This window comes from Neolamprologus multifasciatus, chromosome 18 (assembly GCF_963576455.1).
Source record: "Neolamprologus multifasciatus chromosome 18, fNeoMul1.2, whole genome shotgun sequence".
In the NCBI taxonomy this organism is placed as follows: domain Eukaryota; kingdom Metazoa; phylum Chordata; class Actinopteri; order Cichliformes; family Cichlidae; genus Neolamprologus; species Neolamprologus multifasciatus.
In genome coordinates, this window is record NC_140456.1 from 10,202,867 (window position 1) to 10,224,886 (window position 22,020).

Sequence of the window (22,020 nt, forward strand, 5' to 3'; positions counted from 1 at the left end):
CAAATGGCTGTATACACTGATGAACCTCCTGACATCCTGTGTACTTTAACAATAAAGTGAACTAAAAACTCCATGAGACCCGGTGCCACTGCCACTCTCCCACTGAGACCATTTCTGATGAGGCTTCAATGGACACTATATGGGTCAACTGGAGGGCCAGATACATTTCTCTGGTGCTGTGTCAGGTTCACTAAGCGGCTTAATTAAAAAACAAAAACCGCACAAAAAACAAACAAGAAACAGTCCCCTGAAAAGGATCAGATGGACTCGACTAAAAATGAGTGAAAAAACAGCCAATGTTCCAAAAAAAAAAGAAAAGAAAAAAACATCGGAATGTCTGGAAAAATCCCAGACCACTTTGAAAAACGAGTCTGGCTCTTTGGAAGCAAATTATGAAGAAATGAGGGGCCTTAAAGTCCGTCTCTGCCTACACTCAACACACAGCACCCTCTGTTATTATTGTTTCCCTCGTCCTCATGTTCCTGATGGTGTAAAACGCCAGGGCGTCAGCGGCGGTCACGTGACGCACACGGGGCGGGGCTACGCGTCTCAGCCGGCCAGTAGCAACGCAGCGTCGTTGCAGGTCCCAGCAGCTCCATGGGAGGAAAAAAAAAACAGAGAGAGGAGACGAATAACGGTACACTCCAACATTTATGGAGCCGATCCCCGCATACCACCGCACTGCACCCGCATCCGCTCCTGTGATGAGCACGTGAGGAAACGTGCTTGCAGACGGAGGAGCTGAGCGCGTTTAGGGGCTGAAGAAAACAGGCGGTCCACCATTGTCTGTGTGGAAATAAGAATGGCCTGGATGTGGAAGGTAAGAGGGGGTTTCTCTTACTCATATGCTGCTGTCATTAAAGGAAGAAACGCACATAAGGAGGCTGAGACGTGGCCGGCTTTCCGCCAGTGTGCATTTTAGCAGATGTGCGCTGAAACGTGATCCGGGCAGCTGCATGTGGCAGTGGTGATGCTCGGCGGAGGTAATTAACCCTCCTCTGGTTCCTGTCTGCTGGGCTTTTTTGTGTGTGATTTGGGGGGGCCTTGTGCAAATATGATGGAAGCAGATTCCTGTGTTTGAGTTTTGTTTTCAACCCATGTTTGTGTTTATTTAACAAACAAGCAAATAAATAAATAAATGGCAGCATCAGCAGGCCAGCCAGCTGTGCACACAACATCCTTCCTGACATGTCCAGGTGTTCACATCACGTGAGCTGAGGGAAAGTTAACAAATCTCTGACGTCCTTCACAGGAAGCAGATTTCACTTCGTTTGAAACTTCTTTAATGGGACTACACACTGATTTCTCTTAATAAGGGATGACAGTAGCAGGTATTGTCTTTATGATTTAAATAACTTCTTCTTGAAATGTAGGAATATCATGAAAAATATCGACCACCTCTTTCCAGAGTTCTACTCATAGTCTAGTGGTTCAAACTGCAGGACATGGACAGTCTGCTAAAAATATACAGTGAAATTAAGATAAATGATTAATGATGTAAAGGAATTAGTAAAAAGCTGTAAGGTGTGGAGAAATAACTTTTTTTCAACTTCTGAAGTGGTGTATAGCTGAGAAAGTTTGGGAACCACAACATAGTGTCTGAAATCTGCTCAGCAGGTTAAAGCTTGCTTAGCTGACAGTGAAAATTTAGGGATTATGAGTTTCAGAAGCAAAGAGTGTTTTAAAATGTTGCTCAATGAATCTAACTAAACTAAACTAATTGGACTGATTTGTTTTCCCAAGTTATAATTTAGGCTTGAATTGTGAAGGTAGTGATAGTATGGGCAGCTTTTTTTCCTGTCAAGCCAACAGATATTTAGTTAAAATGGTTATTGCTTAACTCTTAAAGATATTTTCAAAGTATCTGGTTTGTCAGTTAACCTTTTTTGGTCTATAGATTGTCAGAAGAAAGTGGACATTTTTAATCACAGATGGAGAGCTCAGTGTTGTCTGTCTATCATTCATTTTCTTGTGCGATTCAGGGCCGTGAGGATGGTCGACCTTTTGCCCCATGACAGCCGAACAGGTCTCTGGACCACTGTTGGGCTTAATTTAGACCTCTGTTGATTCCATGTAGAGCTTTTGATGTAGCCTTTGCAAATGGCCAAAGCCGCTCCCAGCCATAATAACTGCATGGACATCATCAAGGCGATGTGTAGTTCAATTTTTAGTGAAGTTTGTGTCATGTTACGCTGTAGGATTTAAAAAAGCTTTGTGGTTATGACATACCTACACTGTTGATTCAACTAGGGATTTATAGCAATGTGTCATAATAGATTTGGTGTAACCACAGACCCTTCTGAAACCGACTTGGTAACCCACGGTGTAACCTGAAATGTAGCCACGTCATGGTGATACAAGGACACTGACTGGCCTGGTTGGTACTATCTGTATCCAGCTACTTTAACGGGTTCATTTAAATCGATCAGAAGTTAATGGACTGCTCAAGGAAAGAAGTCTGAAAGTCCATCCATCCATCCGCCCAACCAACCATCCATCCATCCATCCATCCATCCATCCATCCATCCATCCATCCATCCATCCATCCATCCATCCATCCAACCATTATATCACTTAAGACCAAGAAAAAAGCAAAAATCTTTAAAACTGTGAAGCAAGAATGAGTGTGTTTGTCAGGACTGAAGCAATTGAAGTTGATTTTGACGTTACATATTCACTGGCCACTTTATTAGGTGCACCTTGCTAGTACTGGGTTGGACCCCTTTAATCTTCAGAACTGCCTTATTTCTTTGTGGCACAGATTTAACAAGGGGCTTTTAAAATTCCTCTGAGATTTTGTTCCATATTTGATGTGTTAGCATCACACATCTATGATGCAAATTTCCCATTTCACCACATCTCAAAGGTGCTCTAACTGAGACCAAGGAGGCCATTTGAGTGCAGTGAACTAATTTTAATGTTCAAGAAACCAGTTTGGAGGATGATGGTACAGTGTGATCATAAATTAATGGACATGGTCAAAAACAATATTCAGGTAGATTGTCAGACTTTAAAAAATGCTCAGTTGGTAATAAAGGGCCCAAAGTGTACCAAGAACATATCCCCTCCAACATTACAACAGCATAGGCCTGAGCTGTTGATTCAAGGCAGGGTGGATCCAGTCTTTGCTGATGTTTACACTAAATTCTGACCCAGTCAACCTAATATTGCAAAAGAAATTGATGCTTATCAGACCAAGGAACATTTTTAAAGTCTTGTTTTTTCTTAGCCAATGTGAATTGTACTCTTAGTTTTCTGTTCTTAGCTGATAGTAGTGGAATGTGGTGTGGTGTTCTGCTGCTGTAGCCCATCTCCTTTAAGGTTTGAGATGCTCATCTGCATAACTTAGTTGCAATGAGTGGTTATTTGAGTAGGTAGTGGTGTCCTATCAGCTCAAAGTGTTTGGCCATTCTCCTTTGACTCTTACATCAAACAGGCATTTTGATCAGTCACTCAGTGGATATTTTTTATTTTTTTTCCAGACTGTAAACTCATGATTGTGTGGTAAAATCCCAGCAGATCAACAGTTGATTAAATACTCAGCAGCCTGTTAAGCACCAACACCCAACCCATCACTTAAATGATCTGTCTTCCACATTTTGATACTGGTTTGAACTTCAGCAGGAAATCTTACCTGAATGGATTGAGTTGCGATCATGTGATTGGCTGGTTAGACATTTGTGTTATTGAACAGTTGAATGGGGTACCCAACAATAGGCGTGAGTGAGTTTTGTGTTGTAACTTGTGTGCTTAAAGCTTAATACGGTAACTTCTCAGTCTGTTGTGCTCGATTGTGAGGTTTTTGATGCTGTAAGAGTAGTTGAAGATATTGCGTTGTGCCTTCTAAGAGGATTTTACATGTTCATTTCCCTTTCTCTTAAAAAAAGCATACACAAAATCAGTTCATCACCATTAACATAATGTGTTTTTGCCACATTTAATATATTATCCTTTTTATTTTTTTGCTATAGTTGAAAGATGACTGACAGTATCCAAACACCCACGACCTCCTCTTCAGCTTCATCAAGAAACAATGTCACTTCAAAAACTTTACTGTCACACCCGCATCTGCTCTGTTAGGCTGTTTTTGTTATGGGAGACAGCAGTTAATTTCACACTAGATTTGACACTGTAATATCAAAAACGGGGAAAAAAGAAAATATAATTACACGGTAGAAGTTTCAGAGTGACTGAACGAAATGTAAACGAGAAGTGGACGCAAGTAAATGAGCTGTAACTTTAAATTAAATGACACCAGTGTCCTTGTTTCTTGTTAGCTTCGTATTATTCTGATGTAGATAGTGGCTATGAGGTATATAAATCCAAACCCACCTAATACAAATGTTTGTGCCTTTAATACTTCAATCGTATAATAAATTTTCTTTTTTTCTAATATACATACGCTGCTATAGTGATCATACAAAACATGGCAAGTTTAAATAGTGAGATTAGTCTGTCTACAAGTACTAAGTATATCCACTTGTAAGTACTAAGTAAATAATGTATCTACACAATAGTAAATGTCATTAACATTATCAAATGAGACGCATACTCTGGCTGTGAGTGCAGAAACTTTCTGATTGTGAATCGATCCAATCAGAATGAAGTTAGCGTAAATATAGAGAAGATAAATGTTTTCTTGAGGCAGGATGCACTAAGTGTGTAGACCAAGGCTCAGTATGGCATGCTAAGGTAAGTAAAGGTGAAACTGTCAAACATGCAGAACTATTGTAGCAGAATTGAAGTAGAAATATAGAGCTGTGAATAAGCAGAAACGATTCCCCTCAAAGGAGCTATTAGCTGAGGACCTCCAGCATCACATTGACTTTATCATATCATTTATATACTCTCTGCACGAGTTTTAAGGTAAATGTCAACAATTTACTGTCATATGTTCTTGTAATATGTTTAAATGTTGATTTGTCCAGTAGCTGTATAGCGTTTTCATGGATTTCTTGGATGTCTGTGCATATTGTTTTCTTTTTACATTCTTAAATAGGCAATAAAGGATGGATAGATGATGTAATTTAGGTGCTGCAAAAATGAAACTGCAAAATGAAACAAACAAACAAAATATGCAAATGATTCTGTTCAATTTCTGCTGAATGTGTGTAGATAATAGCAGTCTTTAGAAAATGACTTTCCATTGATTCAGTGCAATTAGAAGAGCACCAATAAAACCACAGAGTGATGAAAGTCACGGTGACGTTTGTGTTTTTGTTATTGAGGAATAATGCCTGACATTTTAATCTTTCTGGCAGTTTTCTCTTAAGTGGAAACCTGGGGGGATGTTGAAGTTACATATTTCAGGAATATTATGATTTTTTTCTCCATACACCAGTTTTTCCATCAGCTCTTTATTATTTATTATTTTATTTTCAAGGTTTACTGCCAACTAAAATTTTTACCACTAACTAATATTAGATAAACAAATGACTCCATGAATTAAAGGCAGATGTGGAGGTCTGACACGTTAGCAGATATCAGGTTATTGCAGCATCATGTGTGCTGCTGAATTTTAAAAGGAAGCTGTTAAGGTTATTTTCATGGCCCAGGGAAACACTGACAAGATAGTTTTTCATTTGTGAAGTGCTTTTATCAGAGCGTATGGTATCTTGGTCACCATTTGTAAACTTATAGGGTAATTCTGGTTTATTGCATCCTAGAGGATTTTCCATTATTGTGACTATGGTGGGTCTCTGGGTCATACTAGCTCAGCACTCTCAACCCCTATTTTAAAGATCTGGAAAATGAAGAGTGTCATTAAACGGCATCTGAGTAAACTCAGAAATCACACGCATTGAATTGCTTTTTTTGCTAGCTGCGTTAGAAATCTCCCTCTGGGAATGCTTGTAGACTGACTGACCTAACTGTCCAAATAGTCACTCTGTTTAGTGTGTGTTTGTGCTGGAGTAAGAGTAGCAATTATATCAGCACACAAAATGACTGTTTTCTTGTTGTGATAGGTGATTTCAGAGGAGCTGAAACACTAATTCGTTTTTGCAGCTCCACGCCTTGGATTGCTCTCATACACGAACGCATGAAGATTTTCCATGTCTGGAATAAACAGGTCCCAGTCAGTGCAGCAAGTTTTCCTCCAAAATCAGAGATTTTCTTTCAGAGCAGTCTTGTTGTCGTTCACAATTTCTTTGCTTCTGCATCCATCCTCCTAGTCTGTTAGACTTAGCCCGCCGTCCATGGACTCATCACTTTCTTCATCATGTTCCATCAATTTTCTCCCATTTATCTGGGTCCAGGTCGAGAGAGCAACAGTCTAAACAGAGACACACATATCTTCATTTCCCCAGCAGAGATGTTATCGCTCCAGCGTGTCTCAGGTCTATTCCAGGTCCTCCTTCTGGTAGAAGTGAAAAACCTAACCTAGGGGATGCCCAGAAGGCATCCTAGTCACCTCAACCACCTCAACTGAATGTGGAGGAGTAGCTGCTCTTCTCTTAACTCCTCATGAATGACTCATTTGCAGTCCTTGTACCCGCAATCTCATCCTTTTGGTCACAACCTAAAGCTTGTGACCATAGGTGAAGGTTATTTTATGCGTTTGACCAATATGCTTTCAGATGTATTGGCTCAACAAGGGACAAAGACTGAAAATGACATAAACAAGAATAAATGTACTTTTAGATAGACATTTTAATTTGTTTGTCATAGTGATTATGTAAATATACACAAACACATTGTTTTATTCACAGTTTCCTACCAAGTAGGGTCTGAAAAAAGAGATGTGACATGCAGAGTTCCCCCTTTGTCATCTTTTGTTTTAATTGGAGTGAGCTCGTCCGTGAAGAGCTGTGCTTAAGCTGGGAAAGGCTGTCGCTGTTGTCCTCTGTGCTAACAGTTCCGAATAAGCCCTCTATCACATCACATCAAAAGACAGCTATTCTGCTTTCAGTGCTAACCACATATGGCAGAACAGGGCCAGAGCAGCAAATTCGCCTGACGGGGTGATGTGGGTGCACACCAACCAAAACACACAAGCCGAAATTTTAGATTAATTAATGCGTGCACACACAGACAGACCGTCATTAGTGGGTGTAGAGCGGTGCTTTTACAACTATGGGGAATGCAGCCAGTGTCCCATTTCTTAAGAGTTTCAGGGATGAATGGCACTTCTCTGAGTCCCTCTTGTCCCATGTGATTATGTTGCTATAGAAAGGGAGCTGATAAAACGTGTCCCGTCACAGTTTTAGAGAAAGCACGGGGTACTGGCAGGATGTTGAATGAAGCAGATACTCTAGTTTGTATTCAAACTGTTATCAAATCCCTGCTCAGATTCCCTCTTGTACCATTCTTCCCTTTATCTGTTTTACTTCTTGAGTGTGAAGTTTACAGGAGAAGTCTCAGAATCCACTGTTTTATAGTTGCCTGGTCGCACAGGGAGACAAAAACCTTTTAGTCCTAAAGTAGAATAGATCAATTACTTACAGTTAAATAGGTTCTTATGTAGTAAGGGTGTGTGGAACTGTGACACTTTCTTAACTACTTCAGCAGAAGTTTAGTTGAAGTTTGCTGAATCCGAATTCGGATACACCCTGAACCCAAAACCATAACTGTTTATTTTTTGTCTGAAAAGTAAAAATTGAGCTATCCAATTAATGCTTAAAATCAGGGAGGTTTTAGGATTTAAACTCACTGGACATTTACTTAGTTACATCTTGGATTATACAGTTGCTGCAAATTTCCCTGCTACACATCCATCATGTTAATCTGCTGTTCCACACATCCCAAAGGTGTAGTTCTATTGGATTGAGATCTGGGGACTGGATACAGGACAATGAGTACAGTGAACTCATTGTCCTGTAAAAAACAAAACAAAACGGTTTTAGATTATTTAAGCTTTGTGACGTGGTGCATTATCCTGCTGGAAGCAGCAATAACAACACTGTGGTCAGAAAGCAATAATACTCAGGTAGGTTGTAGCCAGAGGATTAGTAAGGAGGAAGTGAGGGCAGCTATCAAGATAATGAAGACTATCAGGTGGTTTGTCCAGATGGCATAGCTATAAAGGTATGATGATGTCTTGGACAGAGGGCAGTGGACATTTTTGGTGAGCCGATGCAAACTGTAACCTCGGTTTTATGTTCTTGGCCGCTGTGGTCTTCGGCTGCTGTACCCCATATACTTCAGGATTCGAAATGTTGCACGTACCTGGGTTGTAATGAGTGGTTGAGTTACCGTTGCCTTCCTGTCAGCTCGAAGCAGTCTGGCCATTCCCCTCTGATCTCAGACATCAGAAAACTGTCACTTACTGGATATTTTGTGTGAGAGTAAACTCAACCTGTGTGGCACCAGCACCAATGCTACTTGAAAAGTCACTAAAGATCACCTTTCTCTCCCATTTTAAAGCTTGTTTTGAACTTCAACATACTGACTACGTGCTGAAATGTACTGAATTACTGCAATGCAACCGATTAGATATTTGTGTTACCCAAACAAAGAGGCTTGTGAGTTTATACCTCTTTTTGTGTTTTAATTTGTTTAATTTGCATTTGTGAAAAGTTTTAAGATAATAGGTAGTAATAGCTAGGAGCTAGGGTTGGGTGATACCCCGCTAAAAAGTTGGACACCTTGCAGCCTCAAAATGAATGAATGAACAGGTCGGGATGGCATGCTTTTAATTGAGCATGGTACACAACCTCTAAGTTGCGGTAGTATTAGGAAAGCGACATGCAGCTACATGTGGCAAGGTTATCAAGCATGGATAGGCGGGGTTTTGGAAAGTTGTTGGGCACAGGAATTCACATAGGTCCTCTGTTTTACACTACATTTGATGGTCATACTGATGAGAATCTCCATCAGAGTTGCACATCAATATCAGATAGTTTATGTATAGGCATCCATAGGTTATGCTTTGATTGGCAGGTGGTCAAACACAAGCAGCTGTAGCTGCTTCAGTTCAGCTAATTGAAGTCACTAAATTGGACCTTTTTGGTGGGTTGGTGCCTTTTAAAGCATTTTAATTTAATTACTGTATACAAAATATTGCTTGCTGTGTGAGGAAGACTATCCAAGACGTTTATCTTGATGTTTTGTTGAGTGTAGTATTTTTTAGGATGCTAATTAGCACTAAAAAGTGTCTGTGTTGCCCCCGCACAGTTCTATGTTTGCAGCGTGCTAACCAAGCTTGCTAGTGGCAGCTGATAACTTTTCTCGACATTCTCGTCTAAATGTGGTCGTTTCTGGCGGTGGCTAGCACAATACTGACGCTTAAAAATCAAAAATCAAAACCAGTGGGTGAAGCTACTCTAGCTATATGTCTTTTTTACAGAGCATGCCAGTAACCTTGTTCATATTTCACATTGTCATCATTGTTTGTTGACACAGCAGCCCTGTTAGAAATATTGATTCTAACTTAATTCAAGAGCCACTGCAAAAGGAGCAAATTCAGCCACGCATGAAGACATTGCATATTGTACCATCATTGCAGGAACGTGAAGGTTTCAGTAAAAAATGGTGCAGCTATGTTCCATAATATTTTAGAAATAAAACGTGAGGAGAAATCAGATTTCATCCAAACTTTAGCTGAGTCCTTTTCCTGACTCAAAGACCTAAAAGAAAGTCTTTGTCTTTTGCTCTGCTGTTGCAGTCTATCCTCTGAACCCTTTTGAGCCAACAGAGTACCATTTAAGCGTGTGGCTGCTTTATTATGGTAATGTAACCTACATCTGTTGTGCACATACACACACTGCTGCAGAAGCTAGTACAAGGTTAGCTTATCCACAGTGGTAACCAAGGGCGATCACCTCCCTCCAGATCTGGCGTTAATCCACAGTGCAGCGGTCATAGTAGCGACCTCTCACTTACACAAGGGATCTTATCAGCATCTGGGAAAGACTTCTGATTTTGCCTTACTCCTTCTCATTGGTTGTGTTGTTCAGCCAGTCTCTAATCCTGTTGTGTTTAATCATGTGCTGCTCTGCCAGTTCAGGCTGCTTGAGCTCTTCCGATACGAGTTGAGCTGCCAGCACTGGCCATCCTTTTTTTTCTCTCTCGTCCCTTTACTGGACTAAACACAAAGAAACGACACACGGTTTAATGAAAGAGGTGATATGGCAGCCTACAAATTAAGTCCCGCTATAATTGCAGTCACGGTCAGCAGCATAAAATTACACGTCGCTCACAAAGAACCTCTGGGCCATAACCCCTATTATTACTGTACATGCATTCACAGTGGAGCTGTAATGTCAAGGTTGAAGTTTTCAATTTTAATTACCCCGAAACAAGGGGACAGAGTGACAATTCATGCAGAAAATATTTGAGTGCAGTTATTAATCTGCCATTGTTTTTCTTTAATCATTACAGTCGACCGCACTCTTATAGCTGTATTTTCATCTGAAAAGTTTAGGTTGCTTCAGTTTTTGACTGAATAGAAATCCTAACTTTCAGAAACACCGGAGTTATTCTCCGGGGTTTGGCTTAAATCTCAATAAAAAACAAACAAACCCAAACATCCATATGGTCCCTTGATTTGGGGAAAATACATAAAAACTGTTGGTACCAAACTTGGCAATGTTTTTCTTCAGTAATCAAGTGCTTCTGTTTTTAAAGTTATTGCTCCAGTCATTTACCATTGCACACATTTAAGAGTCAGCAGAAGCAGTTGTAGCGGGGAAATGTGAGGCAGCTGGCTGCATCTGGATTTGGATGGAGCACCTCCTCCTCTGTTTTTCCGTGAATGCATATCAAATTAGCTGTGTGGCAAGCATTTTACCAGTGTGTCACATAGCTACATAGATAAGTAACAGCACATGCCGAACACAAACACGCTCAGGACCTCTCGGACAGCAGGTCTGTGGGGCTTAAAGGGTCACACGCCACTTCAGGATTAAGACTGGCATCTGAACAATTCACTGTTGTTTTAACTTCCACTTGTAGATAACACTGAGTCAGTGAGTCAGAGACAAACCTGCCAAAGTGGCAGATCCTTGGTGGTCAGATGACAGCATCCGGCCCTGATGGTTCCCTGGACCAGCTTTGGACTTTTGGTTTAGAGAATCATCCAGGCGGCCACCAGCCAACCTAATAGCAGCGTGGGAATGGCAAACACCGGATGGACATGCTGTGTATGTATGATGGCAGATTTGTCTCTGACCTGTGAACACCTGCTGAGAGAGGCCCTGTCTGTGATTTGGTGAATATTCAGGTAGAGTACAGAGCAGAAATTAAAAGTGCTAGGGAAGTGAATCAGCAAGCCGGGTTTTAAAAAACATTATTATTTTCACTGTGATTTCTGATTAATTAAAAAATGTGAATGCTCATTGTCATTCTCCACAAACGTAATTTTTCTAGCATGTATTATTTTGTCTGACCAACCCTCTAAAGTTAAAAAAAAAATGAGAAAAGAAGGGAGGATGAAAAGAAGATGAACATTTCCCTGTCAGCAACTGTTTGGTAAAGTGCTTCTACTTTAAAATTACTTTTATGGTTAATCATCACATCACATGAATTCTTAATTTGAAATGAACTCCAGCGTAGCTCATTTTTAGACCTGCTGTAGGTTCTGGTTACAGTTGCCTACCAGTTGCACTGAATTGTCACAGCAGAATAACCACTGGAAACTCCTGTTCAAGATGTTTGAGTTCAGGTAAATGGTAAATGGCGTGTATTTGTATAGCGCTTTACTAGTCCATAAGGACCCCAAAGCGCTTTACACATCCAGTCATCCACCCATTCACACACACATTCACACACTGGTGTTTCTAAGGTGCTAATAAGGTTAAATCAAGGTGAAACATTAAGTGAAACACTGGATTTTACAGCAGAACGAAAGTTTTTTGTAATTATTGTTTTTCAAGGAACTAATGTTTAAACTTTAGTGTTACGGTTTTCGAAAATGTGAAAACGTGTGCTCTGTCTTGTCTTCCATAATGTGATCTGAACCTTTTTTGTGTTTTGGACTGGTGGTCAGACAACAAAAAGGAGTGTAATTTGAGTAATTAGATTATACTCTGAAGCAATATGGCAGAACGGTGTCCTACACTTAGGTGGTAAATAGGACAGAACCCCAGAGTCATAGATGATGGTGGCAAGGGAACAGAGTTAGCAGATGGTTGATGGAGACTTCAGATGAGTCTCTCTGAACATCCAGGATGAGGTGAAGTGTTGCAGGAAGGACGTCCGGAAAGGCAGGATGACAGATAAGCAATGAGGCAAGAAGATCAATGGATCAAAGTAATGATGATGAAAATGACAATGAGTGTTAGAGAGAGTTTGAGACCAGAATTGACAAAAAGGAAGAGAGCAGCATGAATCGATCAGACACCCAGGAATGCAGACAGCTACTGGAAACCACACTTTCTAGATTTAAACAGTTTAGTTTTCTGCTACCCTTTTCTTCCCTTGGATGCTTTCCAGCACTCTTAACCACAAATTTCTGCACAATTATCAGCTTTTAGGAGCATTTATTCCTTCAGTTTCTGTTCATTTCCAAGCATAAAGTGACAGAGTTACAGAGAGTTACAACCTACAGCCAGTTGGATTCATTTGAGCGTGTTGCACTATTGCTGGATTACATTTGGCAAGTCCCCGTCCGCACATTGTACGCTTGGCAAGGTCTAAGAGCTTGTTGTACTCTTGGCAAGGCCTAACTGCCCGTTGGCACAGCGGCGATCCAAAGCCCCAGAAGAGACAGATCAGCAGAGGCCATGTTTGGTAAGGAGTTGTGCTCTCCATAGACTTGGATGCGGCTTAGAAACACTGCCCAAATTATAAAAAAAGAATCAAAGGGATAGTTTGAGGTGTCAGACTGAGTAGGAAGGTTGCAGGAATGAGTGGCTTGTTTGTACCTGACCCTGGCCATACAGCTAGTGGGAGCAAAGGGACAAGCAAAGTCCTTCTTCAGGGTATCAATTTAGTGGGGTAATTTTCTAAAATCCTGTTGTAGGTCACAGCTCACATCCTTGTGGCTGTTCAAAAAAGGATTTTGTTTTCATAACCTTCAATAACCCAAACCAGCAAAGCTGAGTTTGGCACAGGTTAGGCTCATCAGACGTGCAGAATACCCTGGATTTCATAACCATACTGCTGTAATCCTATATGCATTTTCTCAACGGCTCTTCCACAGAGTGAGGTGGCAAGATCAGGCTTGGCCGCTACCCTGAGAAACGCCTGATTGTGTGCAGCTCGCCTTCAGCTCTCTGCGCTCCGCCCTTGAACCGAGCCTCTGAGCAAGCAGAAAATCCCTGTAATTGCATTAGTGTTGTCTAACTGTGAGCTGTGTGCCACGCCTGCTCCCGGCAGACCAGCTTTTTAGCTTAATTTATTGCCCTGACATGTTAGGATTTATTTCCATCCCGCTGCTGAATTGTGGATGACATATACAGCATCAGATATCCTTGACGAATATCCTGGCTTTGATTCAGTTTCCCCTCTCATTGAAGTGTCAGGTAGAGCTATAAACTCAGTGATGCGCTCAGTGGGAAACATGTCTGGTCATAGTATAGGCTCTTTCCTGAGGGCTGTTGACCAGGCTAATAAAAGGTTGCAGCGCCTCTGTTATTATCCCCACTGGAAGTCTGGCAGTGCTCTGGACACCAGCGCTGGGAAGCTGATTGCCGGCATGAACCGAAGACTTTGACAGACACAAATAAAGCCTGGCGGTTAAGTGAGGGCATTAAATAAAGGCCAGTCTTTTTTTTTGTCCCCCATGAAATAAAAACCGCCGGCTACTTTTATGTTCGCTTGTGCCTCCAAACTTTTGTTGTGGTTAGTGTGGAAAAAGGGAGTGGGCAGCATTTCAAAATACCACTGTGCACTCTGGGTGATGTTGCATCTGCTCAGCGAGGCTCACTGCTCTCGTTTCATGTCGTGTTTGAGGTTCAGCGGCCGTTCTGTGATTGCTTTCTGTGTCCAGATTTGTATTTTGGCTTATTATTGATCTCCCTCACAACTGCAGCGTCGGGTGCTGTTTTGTTGTTGTTGACTGTGACACCTCTACCACCTCCTCCCAAACCTACTCCCACACACTCCCACACATTGAATGCCACCATTCTCCTAACACAGAGTGGCAGCTATCCACAGAGGCTTTGACAGACTCGGCAAACTTTATTGTTATTTTGCAGAGTGAACACCTGCGTGTGTCGCATAGCAGGCTCGTTCGGTGGCCTTCGATTCACCTGGCTGGGTTGTTTATTGTGTGCAACAGCTGCTCCACTTTAAGTTTCATAATGCCGTCAGTGAAGCTCTTAAAGCACCTTCACAATCTAAGAGGATTAATGAAAAACAAAGAGGTGTGCTTGCAAATCATTGGAGTGCATTCGCTGTTAGAAAGCTCACAGAAATTTCTACCGCTGTAAACAACGAGGGTGCAGCTGACTCGGATTTTCTCCTCCACAATAAAAGCTATACATGCTCAGGGTGAGACATGACTTAAAAATATAAAAATATGTCCTAAATGCAACACATGCTCTGTCTAATCCAACATATCCTATTTGTTCCACTGCTCAGGAAGATATTCCTCCACATCCGTCTTTTCTTATGCTCATTAACTTGTAGCCTCATCTTGACAGACGTGTGGAAAATGTTTCTGGCTAATGTACTGGGAATCTGCATTAATCGTTAGGGAAATGCAAGGATGCTGAGCAACACTAAGGGTGTTCATTATGAGTATCTAGTTTATCAGCTGAGCTTTCTGTGCACTTTCTTTCTTTATATATATATATATTCTAAATATATATTTCTATATGTTGCATGTTTATATATTTTGGAGCATTTTAGACCTTTGTTACACAGCAGTGTAGAGTAGATACGAACGTGGAGAGAGAAGGAGGGTGAGTGACATGCAGGAAATTGTCTGGGGAAGACTCAAGCCAGGCCACTGCATCAAAGACTATAGCCGTTGGTATATGGGATTCCTGCTCAATAAACTGATCTATAGGGGCACCCCCAACTGTGCAGTTATTGTAGTAAAAGGATCTCTCAAAGTCAAAGGCAAAACAAATAACTTTGCCTCTCACAACAATGCATTTGTCACCTCTAGGTATTGTAGTCGTCATCCCTCTGAAGGCTGAACTTCAAACAGGACAAATTCCCTTTTGATGCTGAACCACTTTAGAACTCTACATACATTCCTGCTTCCCCGTCTCCAGCATCCTCGAGGAGACATTTTCTTGCCAAATGCATTTCTTTAACAAATAATACCTTTTTAAAAAAAACCTCTGCAGAGGCCGAACTTCTGTTTAGTCGAGTGTTGAAAGAAACTGTCAACGCTGTTTGCTCCTGCGTCCTGCAGATGATGCATTGCATCTGTCTTTCTAATCTTTCCACATTCTCAAATGTCTCTGTGTTTGCACTTTTGATAAATACATATACTCAGATTTCTGTGTGTGAGCAGTCATGCTGTGCATAATCACTTGCAATGAGATGAGGCTTTATTATGAAGTTATGGAGGGATCCTATTGAGTTTCAGGGGAAATATCAGTTGCTAAATGTCAGTAATCCTGCTCTGGCATTTGGCAAATTAAAATGGATTTTCTCTGGTCAATGTTTTTCTCAAAAGCCAGATTCCCCCCCTGCCTTCGCCCTTCAAACACAAAGACAGGGACAATAATTGGTATTCTGCTGTAAAGAACTCCATAGAATTTCAAAGCTAAGTTTGCAGCCTCTGCGTTGTCATGCATGTTGGTTTTTCTCCTTTTTCTTTTTGTTTCAGTAAAGTTTGTCTTGCAAAGTGGTTGCAGTCACGACTTGTGGCCCAAATTTGGGACATTTGTGCTGGACGGAGAGCAACTGATGCATTACTGTACAGTAGCTTTGTCCTTGGCCGGCAGTGTGATCTCTTCTGCCCAGTGGCCATCTGCGGCTATGAGAGCCAGCCCTTAAAAACTCAGATATGACAGAAGGATAAAGCTGAAATGACTCTTGTTATAAGTGAGTGGCAGAAGTCATTGTGCGCTCCTGGCTGAATGCCAGGAGGCATTTTGGCTCTCTCCAAAAATAACCCCTGACAATAGGAGTTATAGATGTTATAGACGAGGGAACGTTTAGTCATCATTTTTCCATCATAAAGCAAAAGTGAGCAGGTGGTCTGATAAATGGAGTTACTGTATCTTCATAGCCAGGCTTGCTCGGCTTCGCACTGAGAGCTATTAAGGTTTATTGATTTTTTGATTTACAGTTAATTGGCTTGAACCAGGTTCAACAAACATACATTAACACCTTGACTTTCACCCCTACTTTCCTTAAAGAAAAAAAAAAAAGGCAAAAAGCTTGGAATCATTTTGTTTGCTGAAGTTTTATGAGCAGTGGATCGAAATCCAACAAGTATATGCTCATAAAGATGATAGAAAGTGTCATAAACTAACTTTTTGCAGCGTGTGCACCCTTTCTGCGCTGTAAGGAACTGTTGTTGCTCTTCCGTTGGGATCTAAAGCAGCTTGAATTGTGAGGCTTTGTGCAGTCAAACGATGTATAATCTGGGCCTGAACCATTTAAAACACAGCAGGAGAACACAGAAGAGCGTTACTGATGATCAGTTTATTTAGTTAAAGATGCACATAACATTAACCACATCAAATATGTAGCGCTTGCTGTGTAAAACAAATGCATCTCTTTCAAGCAAAGGCAAACAACATTACTTTGACTAGGTTTGGGCTTTAAATCATTAAAAATAATATATTTATAGTATAATAAATATATATTATATTATATATAGTATAATAAATAGTAAAATCAATTTAAAGTACGTCTTAATTATTTTGTGATACAGTTATGTTGTTCTTAGATTAGATAGTATTATTGCAGTCATTAGTAAGGACTGTTCTATGTCCCATTCACACTGGATACACCTTCTTATAATGGATTGGATTTATATAGTGCTTTTCAAGGCACCCAAAGCGCTTTACAATACCACTATTCATTCACTCTCACATTCACACACTGATGGAGGCAAGCTACAGTTGTAGCCACAGCTGCCCTGGGGCAGACTGACAGAAGCGAGGCTGCCATATCGCGCCATCGGCACCTCTGGCCAGCACCAGTAGGCGGTAGGGTAAAGTGTCTTGCCCAAGGACACAACGACCAGGACAGAGAGCCCAGGGATCGAACCGGCGACCTGGCGAGATGCGCTTCCCAACCCCCTGAGCCACGGTTGCTGTGCATCCTGGGAGATGTTGCCCTCAGTACACAGGGCAGTTTTCAGATTGAGGATCTCAGCTGCTTATCTGAATCTGCAAAGTAAATCCTACAAAAGAAATCAGCAAAGCAGAAAAATAAATAAGCATAAAATTGAAAATACAAGCTTTCTGCTTCACATTGTTGTGCGTTGTGACCTTGAGACAGAACATCATCAAATGAGACAAATGGGCTTACAGAAGTGCCGCGGGGAAGAAAGTCACATAGCAGAGAGTCTTTATGGAGCACAATAACTTACTGCCAAAAATAATGAATTCTCAGAATGCTTTTTTTCTCTCGTCCTGACAGGTAGACTCATTCACTCAGCGCACAGATATTCTAGTTTTCAGCTTTTCAAAGTGCCACAAAGAGCAGCCCGCCCCCCCCCCCCCTCACTTTGACAAATTCTTCACTTTCTCAAGTGAGCGAGCATCAGCCTACGCAGCAGAGCATAGAGCATCACCAGACTGTTTTTTTCTGAACATATGGCGCTTTTTTCCTCTTGTCCCAAAAGTTTGCTGGATCCAGAGGGGGGGAAGTGAATATTGCAGAGTGTTTAATCCTTCATACTTGTGGGGATTATATTCCATTTGATATCAGATATGCATTAGTCAAATGGGTTTTTGGTGCTTTACTGTCGCAGGCACACATACAAGTACACGTGTGCTGGTGAACACATGTACGCAGCGATTGACGTCATCTACTGATGACTGGGATTTGAGTTTATACAGAACAAAAGGGTGTTGAGTCCTTATTGTTGCCACCTGCAGAGTCTCATCCACACAAAAACAACCTGATTTATTTTTTGGGATCCAGATTAAGATTGTTCATGATGGTCTGTACCAAAACGATCCAGTTTCATGCCAGTAGACCAGATTAGTGTTCATTTGACCCGGATTTAAGGATTTGCTTTTCATATGTTGCCGCTGATAAGGGTGATACCACGGAAGTAACATGCTCCAAGGGCGTCATCAGGACATTTTGTTATTGTACAGGAGGAAGGTCACTGTGCCCATATCGGGAATGAGTGAAGTTTCATTTACACAGCATGGACAGCTGTGCTTACTTGATAAAATACACAAAAATGAGTTGGGGATTGGTGCACCGCATATTATGTGTTTATCCCTTTTATCTTTTAAGAGAAATGATCGTTTCTGCTGCGACTTCATTTCCTGCAAATTGGTCTGCAAGCAGGAATGAGCATCTCTGAAACGAAAGCTGGATGTTCATCATTACATTCATTATACCTCTTTGACGAGCATGACTCCCTTAAGTTTTGACTGAATACTGACTGCCAGAAGGAAAGCAGCATATAATGAGTTTTTTTTTAAAAATTTTTGGTCATGTTTCCATCTGTAAGATGCTGGTTAGTTATTCTTTATTTTGTTTTTATATTATTTTGTAACCGTTGCTCCGGAGACTTTTACATGTATTTTCAATTACACCTTGCCAGCACTGTCCCCTGACCCCCTTTGTCAAAAATCTACTGGAAACATTCTTTAGAGATTTTGGTCACACAGTTGCAGATTTATCAGATGTGAATATCCCCTGTTGCATCGAGATCTGGTGACTGTGGATGAGATTTGAATGCAGTGAACTCACTGTCATGTTGAAGAAGACAGGTTGAGATGATTTCAGCTTTGTGACATGGTGTGTTATCCTGCTGGAAGCAGACGTAAGAAGATTGGTCCACTGAGGGCATTAAGCATGCTAAGAAAATTTCATGAAAAGGTGGATGGATCCATGCTTTGTCTGACCCTACCATCTGAATGTTGCAGCAGAAATCCAGACTTATTAGATGTTTTTTCATCAATCTGCAATGTTTCTTCAGTCTTCTGTTGTCCAACTTTGGTGAGCTTGTGTGAATTGTAGCCCCAGTTTCCTGTTCTTGGCTGACAGTAGTGGAACGCGGTGCGGTTTTCTGCTGCTGTGGCCCATTTGCTTCCAGGCTTGACATGTTGTGCATTCACAGATCCTCCTCTTGGTTATAATGAGTGGTTATATGAGTTACTGTTGCCCTCCTATCAGCTTGAAGCACTCTGGCTATTCTCTGACCTCTGGCATCAATTAGATTCTTTTGGATAGTTTCTCTTTTTTTTAGACCATTCTCTGTAAGATGGTTGTGGGAAAATCCTGTTCTTGCATCAACAACCATGCCATGTTCACTTAAATCACCTTTATTCCTCATTCTCAGTTTGATGTTCAGCAGACAATGCCTCAACACAATGAATTGCTATCATGTGATTGGCTGATTAGATTAGGTGTACCCAGTAAAGTGGCTGTGCATATTACATACTATATATAAATCGTGACAGATACCGGAACTAAGAAAATTTCACTCAATGGTTGTTTGAATATTTTCAGTCATATAACATGTTTGACATTACTCACTGGTAATAATAAGATTGGAACATTGGATTTAACATATGTCAGTAAATACAACCTTAGGCCAGAATGGTGACTATTTTTTAAAAATATGGTAGAAAGAAATTATTGTTTTTTTACAACTTCTCTGTCTGTAATTATTAGAGAGAACACCAAGAACCCAAGGTGAGGTCTTTAAATGTCCAGTAATATATAAATTGTATATACTAAATCTCTGAAAAGCAAGGACCGATGTATTTCTCTCATTTGTCATTCAAGAAGACTCACAATATTTAACTAATTGTTTCAGTACTACTTGCATGTTCTGTGTTATTATATTTCCCAACTATAGCTGAGTACATTATGCCTCAAATGCCAAACTTGTCAGCAAACTAATCGTGAGCGAGTAACAATTCGAATTTCTTTTCAATTTTTTTTTTTTCTGTCAAGAAATGAAAGCGCTCACAGCCTAGTGGAGCTGTCATTTCGGTTGCCTTTTAAGCCTGCTGCATACACATGCTCACTAGAAGCGATTTATTTAGAAGCGTGTTTTTTGGATTATGAGAAGCACATTACTGGGCACACCATGGGCAAAGTAAATGAATGAAACACGTTGACTGGATTTGGTTCTTGGTGTTCATTCAGAAAATAAACCTTGTTCTTCTGGATTAACTTACTGTAACTAACCTAGTGAGTGTGTGGAGGGTTTCTCCAGGCCAGTGGCTTAGTCAGAGGAGCTCCACAGATCAGTTTTTAAGATGCAAGGCTGCAACCAGTGCTCTTCTGCTCCCATATGTTCGCCACATGACAGCTGTGTAAGGGGACTGCCCCCTCTGCTGGGCTTGGTTGGGATCATCAGGTTTTAAAACCCCCAAATGAGCAATGAACTTTGCTGCTGTTCATTCATTTTTACGGCTGCAGCTGTAGTTTATTAGGGCAGGGAAAATAGAAACAGAGATGTGGAGTGCATTTTACATTTATATATATATATATATACTATTTACAAATCAGTCCTTTTTATTTTTCTTACTTTCTAGCGCACCTTAACAACAAAGGAATTTATGTGAGAAATTTTACTTAGCAATAAACCAGTTTCTGGTTCTTGTACAGTTTTAAAGTAGATGTACTTTACTGTGAGCCTGTTTAAAGCAAAATAGAAATAATATACCCCCCTCACTCTCAGCTCTCAACTCAACCCTTCTGCATAATTTTGAAAATGCTAAAAAGTGTACAAGAGAGGAATGGATCAACACAGACGTGCAAAACACCTCTGCCTGAGATTTTCCTGAGACGTCAGTGTAGTGAAGGACCACGTTGCTCCCACTCTGCATTAATTTGAGCTGTTTTCTCCAGCCTTGGTAATTCCTGGATCTGAACTCTCCTCGTCTCTCTCCGTCTGCATCCATTGCTGTGCCACGGGTATGAAAGTAATTTCACAAGAGTTCCTCTATAGCTGTCCAAGTCAACCAATATATATAAAAAGAAAATACTACTTATAGGGTTTATTTACAGCGATCTACTCAAGGGCTTGGGTGTACCTCTAATAAAAGGATGTTGACTTAAGTTTTTTGATATGAATTTCACAATATTGTTAAATCTCAATCTGAATAAAACTGCAGATGGTGCCTTAAGCAACGTTCAAAATACTGGACAGATACATTCACAATCAACTCAGTAGTTTGCGGATGTTATTTTGAAGCCATAGTTTGGTGTTTTGGCTGATTTTAAAATCAGATTTTAACCCTGTTCAGCTTGGTTGCCAAAGTGCATCTGCAATTCATATTAATTGGGATGCTAGTCTTTAATAAGAGATTCATGAAAAGTATCATATCATCACTATAAAGTAATGATTCAGCTTACAAGAAAAAAACCCAAAACATATAAGACAAGGGAAGACACTGAATTCAGACTCAACACGCTGAATGCAGTTAGGAGATTTATTTTCACACAATGAAGAAGATAATGTAAAGGCAACTGTTAACTGGATCAACAACGGGTGTTCTGTTGAAGGAGGAGAGAATGAGTTAGCCAGGGGTCCATAAGGGACCGAACTATGTCCAAGTATGACAGAGAAAGAATGGAACAGTTTAACTTGACTTGGGAGAGGCATAGGTATGGGGTGATATCTCTGGAGGCAGGCGGGATCCAAGTGAGAAGTGGATGTTAGCAGGCAGGTGAGTGGTCCAGGTGAGTTCTTCTCTTTGGAGGTTTTAGATATCTTTGGAGCCGGGCTGGAGCCACCTGACACAGGACTGAAGTGATGCATCTTTGCCTTTACTTGATCCAGCTACTGTTCACAAAGCCTCATTGGAAATGGTCTGAGTTAAAGGGTGGCTGTCAAGAAGCCATTCTTAGGGAAGTGAAACTTGGAGCAAATTTTTGGTTCAATTCATCATCAGAATATTTGGATGAGGTCAGGAGAGAAGTACAGTGAGAGCTATCTGTAAAACACAGTGGTTTGGGGCTATATTTCAGCCAGTGGTCCTGGAGATTTTGTCAGATTTCATGGAATTATGAACACAGCAAAGC

At 40.8% G+C, this 22,020-nt stretch overlaps 1 protein-coding gene across 1 annotated transcript in view; it reads left to right on the top strand.

Moving 5' to 3' along the window:
* The first annotated feature begins 549 nt into the window (after positions 1-549).
* The window catches only part of st6galnac3 (ST6 (alpha-N-acetyl-neuraminyl-2,3-beta-galactosyl-1,3)-N-acetylgalactosaminide alpha-2,6-sialyltransferase 3), a 100,181-nt gene continuing 78,710 nt past the window's right edge, over positions 550-22,020 (top strand). Inside the window, exon 1 of the mRNA XM_085141456.1 lies at positions 550-820. Within this exon, the coding sequence (XP_084997582.1) occupies positions 803-820 (18 nt within the window). The 5' untranslated portion in view covers positions 550-802. The remainder of the gene's footprint in view (positions 821-22,020) is intronic.